Raw genomic sequence first — 16,180 nt, 5'->3', positions numbered from 1 at the left:
TTGAGCGTGCAAAACACAGAGGGGATGAACGAGATGGAGAGAGAGAGCAGCTTCGACACAACACAAGTTTTTTTTGTATTAACTTTGACAAAATTCTTACAATATATCAGATGTTGTAGCCATGCAAAACTTCTAAACGAAGTGGAGTTGCAGTTGCATGTTATAGGGATATGTTCCCACGGGTAGACGATACAGGGCTTGAACCTAACAACTGCGGGTGCCTTAGGTTCTTTAGGTGGGGCTGTGTTAGGACAAGCCGCCTTAATGTGACCTTTGACGTGACATTGATAACAACAACCTTCCTTAGCATAAATGACTTGTTCTGCTGTTGTTATGTATCCTCCTATAATTCCTTTTGCAGCTTTTTCATCCGGGGTTAGCTTAGGTTTAGTAGGCGTTTTAGCTTTACCCTTAGATTCATTTTGTGAGTTCTTTTCCGAAGGATTAGAGGAAGATTGGCTAGAAGAGTTACCGTTCTTACCATTCTTACCATTCTGAGGGTTCTGAGAAGTCTGGGAGGTACTTTGAGACGACTGGTTCTCCTTAGGCTTTCCCTTGTTGTGCTTCATCTCTTGGGAGATAGCAATTGTTACCGCCTTGTTGAGATCCACGGGTTCGAAGACTTCTACATTAAACTTGATATATTCGTCCAACCCAAGAGGGAAAGCCTCTATGGGCTCATCATCCGATTTGCGTAATTGGGTGCCGAGCTGCAAAACACGGTTAGAAAAAGACATGACTGGCATACCATTCTGCTTGAGATTGCGCCAATCTTCTTTCTATTGCGCTAGGTACTGAGGAGGCATAAACCGCGCCTTGAGCTTGTCTTGGAAGTTGGCCCAATTGAAGGAAAGGGGCACGTATTCGTCAGCTTTCTCTAGGTGCGAGGTCAACTGTGCCTCTTGCCATGCGTGATACCAATTAATGGCTTCACCGGCAAGGTACATGGCTGCCGTTAAAACCTTGCTATTTCCTGTCTTCTTAGTTGTCGCAAAATAAGCATTAAATTGATGCAACTAAGATGAATAACACTAGCATCCATCTTATCGTCATACTTACTGAATGTCAACTTCTGGGTGACGGGATTGTTGGAGTCCGAATCTCGGCTTGCGCCACTTGATGAACCACCAAGCTCTAACTCAAAGGCTGCTCATCTGTCTTCGGCCGCTACTCGATGGCTTCGCGTGTTTGCTCACGCTCAAGCTCAATAGTTGTCTTTCTTTCGTCGGCCGCCAAGCGCGCTTGCTCACGCTTACGCTCCAAGGCTACCCTTTTCTCTTCGGCTACCAAGTGCGCTTGCTGGCGCTCACGCTTCAAGTCTGCCTTTCTTTCTTTGCGCTCGCGATCCAATTTTACCTTTCTTTCTTCGCGTTCGCGATCCAAGATTGCCTTTCTTTCCTCGGCCGCCAAGCGCGCTTGTTCACGCTCGCAATCCAAGGATGCTCGTCTTTCTTCGCATTCGCGATCCAAGGATAGCTTTCTTTCTTCGCGCTCGCGCCCCAAGGCAGCGCGTTGCGCTTCTTGTTGTAACATCATGTCCATCATCGTCTTGACCAAAGCCTCCATAGGATTTGGTGCAATCCTTGGCGTAGATGGGGAGGAGGGAGGGTCAGAAAAACCTCCCGGTGGGGAAAATTCTTCTTCACCACTTCCATGCTCATCACCTCCATGCGAAGTATCCATTCTGCTTCGGGTGATGACCATACATGAAGTCTTGGGTTCTTAAGTTCATGAGGAACTTGGGTTCTTGGGTTCTTGAGGGTCTTGAGTTCTTGAGGTTCTTCTTTAGCTGCAATCTGTGTTAGAGAAGGATCTTCTCTTACCCGAGCTCTTCTCTTTCCCGTGGGCGTACCCTTGTCGGCCTTGCCCTCACACCAACGTTGCTTTTTCCCACCTCACGTCGATTGGCCGGCCGCTAAGTGCACGGTCTGCTCTCAATGAGTGAAAAGAGAAACAAGGGGAGGGTTGACAAGCCCTTCTTTCTTGGGTTTTCTGTCACTTTTCAAATACACGATTAGGAATCGACACGGCCAAGTGGACTTGGGTTACTTGCGACCGCAACAAGCAAAAAAAATTCTTGTGGTTATTTTCTTCAGTGGTATAGAACACTGCCAAAGCTCTGATACCAATGTAAGGTGCAACGGAAGTGGATGTTGAACTTTGCTCAAGATGAGTGCTCTTAACTGTGCTCAAGGGTTCCTTTTGCTTACGGAAGGGAGAGCCTTCCGTTTCTTTAGTGACAGAGTGCAAATGATCACAATCAAAGTGGATAAACACTGTGAATGAAGGTGCTGAGAATGAGAGATAGAGAGAGAAGTATACGACACCAGAATGTTGTCAAACCCTCCTCCAAGGGCCCCACTCTGTATGGCGAGAGAGGTCTATGCTATTGATTGCACAAATCTCGTAGAATGTTCTAAATGCAATGGTCTTGAGGACGATGTCGACGACGATGATAACGATGACAAGACGAGCTAAAAACTGAAAACGCTAGGGCGAAAATCTGCAAATCTTGTATCTGCTGAATTCTGACTCTATGTCGGTGACGATGATGCGACGACAACGCGCTGAAAATGCAGATGCTGAAATCTGCGAATAGCGGCCTGAATCTGCAAACGTTGGCTGATCTGACCGTGCGGCGAGGATCTGCTACGGGAAGGTGAGATCTGCGAGGTTTGGGGGCTGCAGTACGGAGTCTAATCGCTGAAAATGTAAAACGCTGATGATGTGGGCCGAACTGTCGCTAAGGAAATGCAAAACGCTAGGCTGATTTGTTGTTCCAAAAACGCTAGGTCTGATGAGTCATCTGCTGCAAAAACGCTATGGAATGTGCTGTCGCCAGGCTGATCTGCAACTTGCAAAACGTTGGGGCTGATCTGCAAATGCTGAAAAGGCTAGGCTGTTCTTGATGACTGAAAACGCTAGGTTCCTTCGGGGGTCTTGTTGAGAAGGTGCATTGCTAGACACTTGGTACCTGCTGCCTCTTCTGCCAGAAAGCTAGCGCTAGCTTTTCTTATATACCGACTTGCCAAAGTTGCCCTACCCAGTTTCCCAACAAAGTCACTTATTAATAATAAGTGAGAAATGACTAAAATAGGAAAAATAGGTTCTGGGCACTGTAAATTGCTCCTAATGGTAATGTTGATGATCATGCTGTGTGCAACCAGAGGACATGCAACTACTCTAAGTGTCTGGACATGCACGGTTTGCGAACAGACTCACAAAGGTGCCAGAACACTTCCTAAGCTAACTAAACCCTTGCCATGAAGTAGCTTGTCCACAGGCACATAGGGTTAGATGTGCACGTGACACCATATGGGCTCCAACCATTGTAGCCTGGTGGCGGTGGTGGTGGGGGATGTGGGGGCAATGACAGTGGCAAAGGCGGTTGCAGAGGGTCAAGGTCAGATGGATGCACCGTATTCCTAAAGACTCCCCCAATCGGAAGAGACGATGGGAAGGTTGCCGGTTGGAAGCTCTCCTACTTTCTGGTGCCAGAGGAGGAGGTACCTCCTGGGGCATCAACGGGGGTAACATGTAATTGAAAAACTGTTGAAAACTTTGTAGCATTGGAAGATTCTGTTGAGGGGGCCGCGAAAGAATGTCGCAAAGCTCGTCGAGGAGAAATTGCAAGTATTTTGCCGAATCCATGAACGCCATGTCTTGGGTTCTTTATGGTTATGCCCTGCAAGACAGAGCGGTGAAGACGGGAGCGCGCCCGATGCGCGATGAAGTAAGGGTGGGATTGCCTAATAAGTCCGGGGTAGGGCCATGAAGATTCTTCAAATAAATTTTCAGTAGACTTTGGAAGCGCCGGTTTGCTGTGTTTGCTCTTTCTTTGGTGGGACCGGTATGCTTTCAGAAAAGCACACGCGTGAAGCTTTGATACCACTGCCACAAGACGGGCACCACGTGCCAACGAAAAAGAGCAGATTGAACAGCCTTTTAGCACTTCAATAACAACTGAACTGAAAGAGAGAGAGAGCACACGCAACACGGAGTGGCATAATTCTACCCTAGAGAGTAGTGGCCCCAAACCTTGGCGCCCCTTCGGTATTTCTTTATATTGCTTCAACTCAGTACAATGCCGATACTCCAATCTCTGCACCTTCACACTGAGGCATGCCATACTGAAGCATGCCATAGAATGAGCCCTCCGTACAAATTTAAAGGCCCTGGGCCTTGAAAAGTAGTTACATGAAAAGCAGTCAAACTCAAAAGCAACCGGTCCCAAAAGCACTAGCGCCAAAAGCTGCCAGCACGTTGTGCGGAAATCTGTACAGTTGCCGCGTCAGCATGTCAGCGCGAATTGCGAACGTTTGTACAACTGCCACATCATCAGGTTTTTCGTGCGTGGGTCTGTGTGGGCCTGCTTTATTTTTAATGCCTTTATGTCACTTGGGCCCCATCGGACGGGGTCCCATAAGTTGGTAGGACTGCTTCTTCTTCTTCGGCTGCTTCTTCTTAGGGTTTAGGCTCCTCGGCCGGGATCTGTAGGTTGGCTCCGTTCCTCAGTCAGCAGTTTGTGACATCACCCCTTTTTGAGATAGACTTCAGATGAACAATAACAATTGATTCAAGTGTGAGTCGTACGGCTGCAAACTGGAAGAGAATCACTGTATATGATACAAGCAACCTTCATAATAACCATGAGCCACAAAAAGAGGTTTCTTCTATCAATCACTTTAATAACTTCATCATCAACATATACTCTTAAGACCTTTAGGGGTTGCGTTTGGGATGGAGAAGAGGTTTGATGAAAGCTTAGGCACATGTTGCACATTGTTCAATACAATGTTCCCAAGAGAGATGTTCTAACCACAGGAAAGAGAGAATCAACACCAATATGCACTGATGAAAAGATAGGTCAATAGCTCTTCGTATTGCGAGAAGTGTGAGACTTGTAAGAGAATGCCCCCACTATCGCTCGATTTTGTCTAATCTCTGCATCTGACAATAAAATGTACAATAGATGATGTACATCAATACATGTAGTGACTCGACACTAAGTAAACGATTGTCACCTCTGGGTCTGATTAGAGACAACAATGTGAATTGACTCAATGTTCACACATCTCTCTCTCTCTCTCTCTCTCTCTCTCTCTCTCTCTCTCTCTGTGCACAGGTGCACACAAAGCGATGGTCACATCCATAGACATGTGGGCAAGTGCACATACTCATATACATGTTTTTGTATCCGTGGCCACATGCGCATGCAGATAGCTCAATTAAGGAACTAAATTTGTGAGACTACAATGATACATTTGCATGCCTGCAGCATGTACATGTTGTATCTTTTTATCCATTTTGGAGTTTTCTTATCAACAGCAATTTGAAGCTTTTTGTTAATTTATTATTTATGAGGTTTGTTAGAGGAGGAATAGGGGCATATGCTGGGTTCATTGAGGAATATATAAGCTGCCAACATAATACCTTTAATAAACCCCTGTTTATATTTTATTGCTCCTCTAGAGAAGAAATGCGTAGTTAGACCTAAGCACGTTAGTAAACATTCCCATAATATGGACTATGTTCTGTGAGTTTTTTTTTTTTGCAGTAGCTTTTGTGCTAAACTATATTCTGTCATTAATATCTCTGTTATTGTACATGGGATGTGTGTAGAGGTGGTGGTTATAATGCCAACATTTGGAATACAGTTAGAGACGTCGTATTTCAGGTTTGCCTCTTTTCAAGAGTTTATCTTTTTCTTAATTAATGTCTACTCTGTTTATGTGTTCTTAGTCACAGGCTCAAATTCTAGACTTTATAAACGTTAGTAGCTACCCTGAGTGCTTGCTATGTGAGTAAATTTGGGAGGTCTTTGCTTGGTAGGTGTTTTGTTGCATTCAAGGAAGCTTATGTTTATTGAAGTTCACGATCGTGGAAACAAGCTGAGTGGTTGATTCTCAAGGATAGAAGAGGGACCTTAAGTTTGACTTTTCTTGGCATTCTCTTCTTCTTTGCCTTCCTTTTAATCTCACTTACATCAGATTTTGTTCCATAGACCTCCACACCAAAAATAAAAGTACAAATGTGTGATAATGGAGTTAAGGTCTATATACATGTAAATGTAGGATCTAAATATCATGGACACATTCGTACATGTTAAGGCATTGTTACATGTGCGTAGGTCTATGGAAACTATGAAGCTAGTTTGTTAATTATTTCCCTGTTCAGCGGTGTGTATGCCCTATCAACTACCTTTAATATTAATGACTATTGGGCGCCCTGGATTTAGTGACCCGATTCCAAATTATCTGAACAGTCGGATGAACTGGAATTAAATCCGCCTAATATACAAATTGCCAAACATACCAAGCCTTGAACAGATTTTTGGACTTGGCTCTGGCAATCTGTTGTACTACACCGTTGTATAGAAACTGGCTTATGTTGAGCTGCATCCAAGTGTCGCTGCATACCCTCCAGTGTGTCAGAGATCAACACAATATCATCAGCATATAACAACAATGGAATCCATGTCCTTGCCAGCTGGGCACCTCTGTCACCCTCTCTGTCAATGTAGTTAGAAACCTCATCTATATACATACCAAATAGAGTAGGAGTCTATGGACAGCCTTGTTTCACTCCAATAGTGGAGTGAACTAAATTAGATATCCCCTCTGGAGTGCGTACATGTCCCACCACTGATTTGCATAGAGCCATGATCCCCAAAATCAACTCATGGGCACTCCCATCTCCTGTAGTTTGTGCATCAATCTGGCTCTGGGCACCATGTCAAATGCTTTGTGGAAATCCACAAAGCTACTATAAATCCGTCTCCCACGTGCCCTACCCTCCTCAATGATGGCTCTGAGTGTCAGAATATGGTCAAGAGTGGAGAAGCCTCTCCTAAAACTGGCCTGTCCTGCTGCTCGTATGCCTTCGCTCTCTGCCCATCTGCTCAATTGCTGCTGCTCAAGGATAGATGCATACAACCGTGCCAATGTGTGTCCAATCATAATAGTAACGTAGTTTCCAAGCTCCATAGGATCACCTGCCTTGAAGATAGGCACATTAGTAGATAGTCTCCAAGTCTCAGGTAGACCCTCGCACATGACACGATTGTACGGAACTGCAAGAACCTCTGCCAGCATATCTCTAGCATGTATAAAGTGCTCTGCTACTAGACCATCATGATCATATGCCCTCTTGGTACTCATCCTGTCAATGGCTGTCTTTACCATCTCAGTGGTAAAGAAAGTACTTGTAGATGGGCATGGCTCAGGAGGATCTGGAAGGAGTGTCTGTCGAGGGACCGTATATAAGGATGTTGCATACTGACCCCACACATCAAGAGAAGTAATCACTGGGGGAGGGGAGTGCTCATGAAAGAAACGCCATGCCTCTCCTGAGTCTCTACTTAAGAACAACTCGTATAAGTCTCGTTCCATTTGGGCTAGGAATACTCGGTTCTTCCGTCGCACAAGGCTCCTGAAGGCTATCCGAGACTGTCTGTGATTGATGACCCCTAGGAGAAGATCTCTCTGAAGTTGTGCTCTCGTCTCTCTACACTCCTTGTCATACCAACTGTTCTGAGGCATGGTCCTAGAACGGCGTCTCTGATTAGGCTGAGTGTCTGGGTATGCCTATGCTGCTGCATTATGCAATGTCTCAGTCAGTAAAGTGGTGATCTCCTCCATTGAAAGTCTTGGCCTAGCTGCTGTACATAGACGACTATAGATCTTGTGTGTATAAACACAATCAATCTCTTGTGTACATGTATAGCGGGTATGTGTCCTCCCTCCTGACACCAGGGCTGTACCGTATTGAAAGGAGATGGAAAGTGTCGAGAGCATGATCCACTGTTACACCCACTTGTCTTGGTCCTACTGTCTAATGATGAATGCAGGGAATGAAGCTCTGATGTGCCATGACATATTCATTGTGCTGGCCCCATGTCTGTGTGGGAAGCATGTGAAACCAGGAAAACGTTGTAGGCCATTAAGTATCTCCAGACCATGTGTAGTCGCCATCTCCGTGAGATGTCTCCCATACTCTGTCTGCTCTCTATCTTGTGAATGTTTATCAAGCCCCAAATCTCCTACATCGAGTTCTCTAAGCATCTCCACTGAAGTGTCATCGAAGACTGTCTGAGCATTGCCCGTCCGGGCATTGAAGTCCCCTAGGAGGAGGATGTCACCATCCTTGGAAAGCTCCCATATGTCATTGTCTAGGATTGAGAAAGGTGACTGACCTCTAGGCCCAGCATAGACTGATGTACTAGGGGGAAAGTAGCATATGGCAATGTATAAAAATCGGCCTGTGTTGGCCCTCAGCCTCACCCACATGTATCTAGCATGATCGTCTCTTCGTAGAATGTGTAGGAGTGGCTGTAGCTCCTCTCTGAATAATACTGCTACTTCCCCCGATCCTTTGCTCCCATGCTTAGATCGTGTGTCAGTCCGGCAAGCTGTCTCCCATCTATATCATATCACATGTGGCATCATCTGTCCAGGGGCGTGATGAGTCTCTGAGAAGAATATAATGTCCCTGTCCCGAAAGCTATCCTCAAAGGCGCCCACATCCAACCTTTAAGATCCATTACAATTCCAGGGTGCCATCTTCAGTATGGTCCCATAGGTCTTTCACCGTCATGTAGAGCGTCGCTCTACAATCACTACCCGACCATCTCTTTAGAAGGCAGTCTTTCCCTTCTCCCTTGCTGTTGTAATCTCTGGCATCACCTCTCTCGTGTGAGCTAGTTGCGAGAGGGTGAGATCATCACCGAGAAAAATACCGGTCTTCTTGAGGGTTGGCCTCTTCTTCAAGAACTCCTCCTCCTCCAAGGAGGGGAAATGTAGTATGAGTGCTCTTTGCTTTGAGGACTCTCCCGGGCCTTCACTCCTCTTGCCCACCCTCCATGCCTTTGTATGTAAAGGCTTCTCCATTCCCATCATGGACATGAGGCTTGTGACCTCTTTTTCAACATTGTTGACATCCTTGAGGCCGGTGACCCTCACATGTAAGGCACGTAGCCGCCTTCTTTGCTGTTCTTTGAGGGTCATGTTAATGATGGTAGGTGTAGAAGAAGCCTCTTTACCTTTCCCTTTCTGGGCGACCTGGATCCATTTCTCTGCTGCCTCCACTTTTTTTTGTGTCTTGGTGATGACCTCGACCCAAGATGACTTCTTTTCCTCCTCGTCCTTGATGACCCGCATTTGTTTCTTGATTGTGTTCAACTCCTCCATCATGAGATGCTGAAATTCCACTTCTTCAAGTGCCCACTTTTGACTTCAAGAAGCTCAACTTGTAGATTTCGGATGATGGAATCTTGGATGACCACTTTCTCCTCGAGCGAAGCGATCCTCCTACGCATGCCATCTCTTTCTTCGGTCCATCTTTGAAGAATAGTGCTTCTCTCCTTCCTCCACTCTTTCACTTCGTTTCTTCATTCTCTCATTTCCTTCTCTATTGCCGACATCCTCTTCCCTGTCCGCATGAAAAGGGCTTTGTGGGCTGCCGGCGAGGGATGCGTCCTCTTACACGTGGGGGAAGCCGTTGGCACTTCTTCGATGCTTCCCATGAGAGAGAGAGAGATAGAGAGTCTAAAACAACAAATTAATACAAGAAACCCTAGAAAACAACAAGAAACGCTTGTGAAACCTTAAAGAACAGCAAAACGCAGATTTGAAACCCTAAAAAACAGCAAGAAACAATCACAAGCCTAAAAAATAGTAAAAAAACAGTTTCGAAACCCTAAAAACAACAAAAAACAGTGACGGAACTCCGAAAACAGTTAAAAAGCAATTTCGAAACCCTCAAAACAACAAAGAAGAAGTGACGACACCCTAAAAATAGTGAGAGACCCGAGAGAGAGAGAGAGAGAGAGAGAGAGAGAGAGAGAGAGAGAGAGAGAGAGAGAGAGAGAGAGAGAGAGAGAGAGAGAGAGAGGGGAAATGAAATGAAATGTTATGTTAACGTCTTCAAAAGGCCAAAATGACGTATGAGACCAAAGAGTTACAACATGCCGAATCTGATACAATGTCTGAGTACCAAAAATAAAAAGGTGTTGAAAAAAGGCTACTCTAGAATCCTAAACTGCTAGATGTGAACTAAGCAGCTAATTGGAATTGTGTAGGATATGAGTAGGGGGTGGATGTAGTGAATGAGGGCTAATACAACACAATGTGGGTGTGTGGGGATATAATGTGTAGGAGCTGATACAAAAGCTGAATGTAAACTATAATAGAACTCTCAATTATGCATTAGAAAAGAGAGATTCCAAGCCTCTTATATGTGCATACAAAGAGGGTAAGAGGTTACATCATGGGGTGAAACCTCACCATACACATCAACATCCTAGGTGGAAAGTAGTCGCAATGCACATGCTATCACTTGGTCTATCACATAACTCATGCCACATTGGTATCCTAGTAGCCTAGAGAAGGGTACACACAAAAAAGGCACAAAACATGGGACGTCCCACAAGTTGCGACAATCTTCCCTTGGGAGTTCGGCCTATAACTAGTGACAAATTGACAACACACGCTTTGTCACCAATTGCTAACGTGTCAAGCCATTGAAGAAGGGAGCCAACCTGCAGATACCCGGCTGAGGGGCCTAAACCCTAGAAGCAGTAGAGGTAGGAGAAGTTTGGGCAACTTAGTAAAGTCTTGCCAACTGATGGGACCCTGTCCAATGGGGCCCAAGTGTCTAGAGCTAATGAAAATAAAGCACCTCCACACACAAAGGACTTGCGAAATCAATTGCTGACGTGGCAAGATTGTACGGACTTTCTTTGAGATTTACGTTGACACTTTGTAGGGACGCCGCAAAACGCACTGACTTGCTGACGTGGCATACTGTACGGAATTTTGTGTTTTACGTTGATGACATGGCAGCTGTATGGATTTCAGTGAAATGCGGTGGCATCTTTGGGCGTTAGTGTTTGGAACCATATGCTTATAGAACTTGAAGCTTTTCATGTAAACTGCTTTTAGAGGCCAAGGGCCTTTAAATATGACCCATGGGCTCACTCTGACAGTCTACTTGCAGGAAATGCAGAGTAGAGCCATGGGAGTTGTACCTTGTTGATGCAATATAAAGAAATACCAAAAGGGGCGCTAGGTTTGGGAGACACTGCTACACATTTGCAATTTAGAAGACAATAACAAATCCAAGAGACAAATCTATACATTTCTAATCCAAGAGACCAACTACAAAACACCTCCCCTTGGGTACTATAGAAAACGTCACTTCATTGTCATTATCTCACTAAACATGGTCGTTGTGGCTAACATTTGTTGTTTCTTCTTCTACTCTTGATCTTTGCCACGACAATATACGCCGCCATTGGCTTCTTTAATTTCTCCCCTTGATGATGATTTGTATCACCTCTATACATTGAGCTCATGTGTGTGCATAAAAGCGCCATAACACATGAATAATACATTGATGTTCGATGATTTCTTGCTTTGCTGTTAAGCCTCCCCTCCCCTTAAAGACAAAAATGTGCTTGTGTGTGAAGAGGCCCTTAGTCACAAGACGGGCACCACGTGCCAGTAGAAAAGAACAGACTGAACAGACTTTTAGCATTTCAATAACAAATGAACTGAGAGAGAGAGACGACACGGAGTGGCGGAATTCCACCGTAGAGAGTATTGGCCCCAAACCTTGGCGCCCCATTCGGTATTCTTTATATTGCATCAACACAATACAAGCCGGTACTCCAGACTCTGCACCTTCTCCAGGAAGCATGCCAGAGAATGAGCCCTAACCTCATATTTAAAGACCCTTGGCCTGAAAAGCAGTTACAATAAAAAGCCTTTAAAACTCAAAAGCTTCTTGTCCAAAAGCAATGCCAAAAAGCTGCCAGCGTAATTTACAGAAATCCGTACAGTTGCCACGTCATCAGCCAATGCAAAACGCGGAAATCCGTATAGCCTGCCACGTCATCATGCCAGCGCAATTTTTGGAAATCTGCCACGTCATCAGTTTTTCCTGTGTGTGGATCCTGCTTTATTTTAATTCTTTATGTCACTTGGGGCTCCATCGGACGGGGTCCCGTAGGTTGGTAGGACTTCTTCTTTTGTTACTTGTTCTTCTTAGCGTTTAGGCCCCTCAGCCAGCATTTGCAAGTTGGCTCCATTCTTTAGGGTTGACACGTCAGCAGTTTGTTACACCCTTGGCTGGCCAAATATTAAATCACCAAAATATTTGAACTAAGATTTGAACGGCTTCTTACATAATAATGTATTGAAACTTTAAAAGTTTCCTTTCCTTTCAAAAGAAAGTGTCGATTCTTTTCCGGCTTGGAATCCAAAGACTTATGGAGTCAATAGCTGATGTTGCACCTGTCAGGGTTGCCCTAAGTCTGCAACGTGCCAAGAGCTGGCTGCCAGTGAGTGCGGTTGATATTAAAAATATCCAGACTGGTGACTTGCCGCCAAGATAAAATTTGCAGCAGTAGAATTGGTCGACTTTAATGCTGCAAGCAGCCAAAATAGCAAGGTGATATATTAATAACTATTTTCCTGTTTCGCCAACAAGTGCACAGATATGCTCGTTGCATTGAGAGTGCTGTCAAATTCAGCTTCCAAGAGGTTATTGGATTACTGCACGCTACTTGAGCCAGGAATAGTAGGTGGCCGACTAGACGTCTTCTACTGATTGCCTCGTTAAGGCTCGTACCAGGTGGCTTTGTCGGTGTGCTATGCTATTGCCGAGTTCTGATCAAGCAGCAGCTATGAGTTAATGGCTCTTAAGGTGTGCTTGCCAAGTGGGCTGGAGCTTTCTACGATGTCAAGCTTGAGGTTGTGGACTCAGTTCCCCCTGAATATATTCCCGATTCTGCTAGGGATGCAAGCTGACTGCAGTATTGAAAGTACGTGGACCTTCCACTGATTGTCTGCAATAAGTGGTACACCAACAGTATGCCTATTGGTTGTGATGTTGGTTCTTCAAGATGATTAATGCCTTATTTAGGTGGGGTTTCACACACACAACAAAAAGAGAAAAGGCTCAACTTGAAGGGCCTTGTACAGAGCAACATACACAAACAAAATTGCAAGCAGATTTGAATCCTCTATTCAGCTTTCTATGTCACTAATTAGGTATCTTTCCCGACCAAAGGTTCAAGAAGATTATTGATTAGGGTACCAGCACCCAGAGATTTGTTGAATCCTAACTACACAATGCAATCTCTTAATGCAAGTATAGAAGCTCTTTACACACAATAGTGAGATTCACTAATCTAGTGCTCTAATCAAAGAGCTTATGGAGAGAAGAAATGAGAGAATTAAGAAAGAGACTGATAGAATCCTAAATGCACTTATGCAATCCTAGTCTCTTCTAATCACTAGCTAGCTAGTCAAGAAGGGTAGTGGCTACCAAGAACATATCCAAACTAGACTAGTTCACAAGTAAGTAGAGAGAGTAATAATCACTAGCTAGGGAGGATTAGTGAGAGTAGCATCCCTTGCGTATTGGCTTGGCTTCTGTCTAGCTCAGCGTAGGGATCATCACGACCTCCGTGCCCTTAGCACCCAAGTACCTTCAATGCCCAAGTACCCGCAGTACCAAGTACTCGTAGTATCAAGCACCAAATATCCGCAATACCCAGTCCTTAGCCTCGCAGTATCAAGCATTTACGCAATACCCTTCAGTTCCTCAACAGTACCAAGCATTTCCATCAAGTACCCATTAGCATCTCAGTATTTAGTCATTGTATCAGCATTTTTGTGCAAGAAATGAAGCAAGTACTTGCTATGGCAATAGAGCAAGGGGGCGCTTGAGGGTGGTTGGGACCCGACATGCGGTGTCCTCTGTGTGTGTGTGTGTTTCTCTCTTTCATTCAGTTCAGTTCAGTTCTTTCAAGTGAAGTAAGGTAACCTTGTGTTTGTGTGGAGTACTAGATCCGAGCTAAATCCTTAAACACTTCCGTTGCACCTGACAATTTTGTCAGCATAACGACGCAAAAACCCCCGCACGTCAAAAGTACATGTCAAGGACACTTTCCCTTGCAATTTGGAAGCTTTCCAGTGAGCTGCAGGTCAATTTCAGCATGCTGTAATTCCCTGTTTTGTCACTGTTAGGTGCCCAAAGCCCTGTTTAAGCATCCCAAGGCTTCCCCGAGGCTGCCCTGCGATGTCCTGCTGTTTAGGTGCGAAACCCTAAGCGTGCAGAAAAACACAGCAGGCTGTAATTTTCTGTTTTGGGTCGTTTTGGGCGGAACGAACACGTCTACATGTGTTTCAGGGGCTTCCGCCTGCAATGGGACAGTTCCCCTTTGAATCGGACGAGTTTTTACGCGAGAAAACTCTCCGATTTCGCAATCCTTTGAGATGGAACTATGCGTACCTGTGGGGGATTAGCAATTAGCTAATCCAATTCCTGTACAGAAGGCTCTTTCCTTGGCAAATGCGCACAAAACCCCCAGAATTGTACATGGTCATTTGAGAAGCCCATCTAGTGGGGAATTACCATATGTGCAAAGGGAGAGAGAGATGCACTAGAGCAAATCATCGTGCTATTTGAGACAAGGGGGAAGGCAAGCTTTCCATTAGAGTTGTGATCACCTGCACTCACTACTCACACACACTGTAGTCACAATGAATTCCAAAAATCAGCCTCCACCCTCAAATTGGGCGCCTCCTCTTGGGATGAGTCTGGCAATTTCACCTGGAGCCGCCATGTGTCCTTATGCCTCTTTTGAGTTAATTTCTTATTACCCACCAACTTGTAAGTGTCGCGAGGGGCCTAAACAACTTTGAACTCAGCCTAGACATACTTTTACTACTCGGATTTCAATGCTGATTGGCCTGACCATCTCGTGGCGACGTGTCCTACACTGTTGCGGGTGAAACTCTCGGTCGTCGTTCGTTTCACATTGGCCATACAATGTCTGGCCATTTGTGACTTCAAAAAGAGGGTCCCAAAAATTAAATAAAAGTCAAGAGAAAGAAACAGCAACTAACGTTAGCGGTTGCCACAGCCTCGTGACAATTACTCAGAAGAATCAAAGATCTCTTGAGTCGCTGTTTTTTTCTTAGAGGTAGTGCTATGTAGTGGTGGATGTCTATAACTACCAAGCCGCTCACTCCAAGGACTTGGCAAGCTTTCAAGAAAACTTTTGCATGAAGCTACATGACATTAGACATTTTTCTTTGGAGTGCAACTTTTGCTTGCCACCGAAACCCTAGAAAATTACGACTTGAAATTCTTAGACATCTCGCAATAGGTGTCTCTTCTCGAGCTGATAACCTTGGAGGCCTAGGGTGATTTCTATATCTTGGGGCTACCATCACTGCCACAAGAACACTGTCTGTCTAGGCCTTTTTTGACTATTCGAGAGCTTATGGATAATACTGTGGTCGGCCACAACCTTATGGAAGAAATCTAACCATAATTTTGGTGCAGGTTTCAGGATGGAAAGCCAATCGTGTTTTTGAGCTCGATTGATGTCGAGATTGCTTTTTAAGATTAAACTTTGTATGAGAATCTGTTTGGGAAATTGTTTGAAATACTGTTTGGAATTTGTTTGAAATGGATGGTATCTGTTTTGAACCTGTCTTGGTGAATCGTTTGACTCCAGTTTTCATACTGGTTTCAATGATTGGTGAACTCTCGGGTGTAGTAGTGAGAAATGCTCTTTTGGTATTGTCTGAACCTCGGAACGATGCAAACGGGATGTCTGGGGAGCATCTCGTTGTATTCTTTAAAACCTTGGAACGACGCAAACGGGATGTCTGGCGAGCGTTTCTTTGTATGCTAGGAAACCTTTGAACGATGGAGATGGGATGTCTAGGGAGTTTTTGGTTGTATGCTTGAACCTCCAAGTGACGCAGGCTGCGGTCTGGGGAGCGTTTGGTTGTAGCAGTCCTCTGAGCTCATGGCCCGGAGATTTTTAGGTTATTTGCAGGGAGAGTAACGAGGTAGTCATTGAGTAGCTTCATACCGCAGACCGTTTGTCTTGGGAGAGTCCTTAGCGGCGCTGTTCGTTGTGTTTTGTAACATGCATATGTGAGCATTTGTGTTGCATTGTGATGTGCCAACCACTGAATATTCCTTATTGGGTGAGATTGCATTGGTATGTAATTCAGTGCATCAAGACACCTGTTGGAGATTAGCGTGGTCTGGGTGTGATGGCTAATTTTACTACGCCAGAATATCAAGAGCTTCGAGCTGGAATGAGAATATGCTCCTTATTGGATGAGACTTTTTGTGGGAAGCCAACGACCCA

At 44.9% G+C, this 16,180-nt stretch overlaps 1 protein-coding gene across 3 annotated transcripts in view; it reads left to right on the top strand.

The window, feature by feature from the left end:
- The window catches only part of LOC147448199 (phosphatidylinositolglycan-like protein), a 63,472-nt gene that overhangs the window by 24,647 nt on the left and 22,645 nt on the right, over positions 1-16,180 (top strand). For all 3 annotated transcript variants that reach the window (XM_086524079.1, XM_086524077.1, XM_086524078.1), the window contains exon 3: positions 5,623-5,677. In XM_086524079.1, the coding sequence (XP_086380205.1) occupies positions 5,623-5,677 (55 nt within the window). The remainder of the gene's footprint in view (positions 1-5,622; positions 5,678-16,180) is intronic.

Source organism: Adiantum capillus-veneris, chromosome 11 (assembly GCF_014529385.1).
Source record: "Adiantum capillus-veneris isolate H3 chromosome 11, ASM1452938v2, whole genome shotgun sequence".
Taxonomy (NCBI): Eukaryota; Viridiplantae; Streptophyta; class Polypodiopsida; order Polypodiales; family Pteridaceae; genus Adiantum; species Adiantum capillus-veneris.
This window is presented reverse-complemented; position numbering and strand designations above follow the sequence as displayed.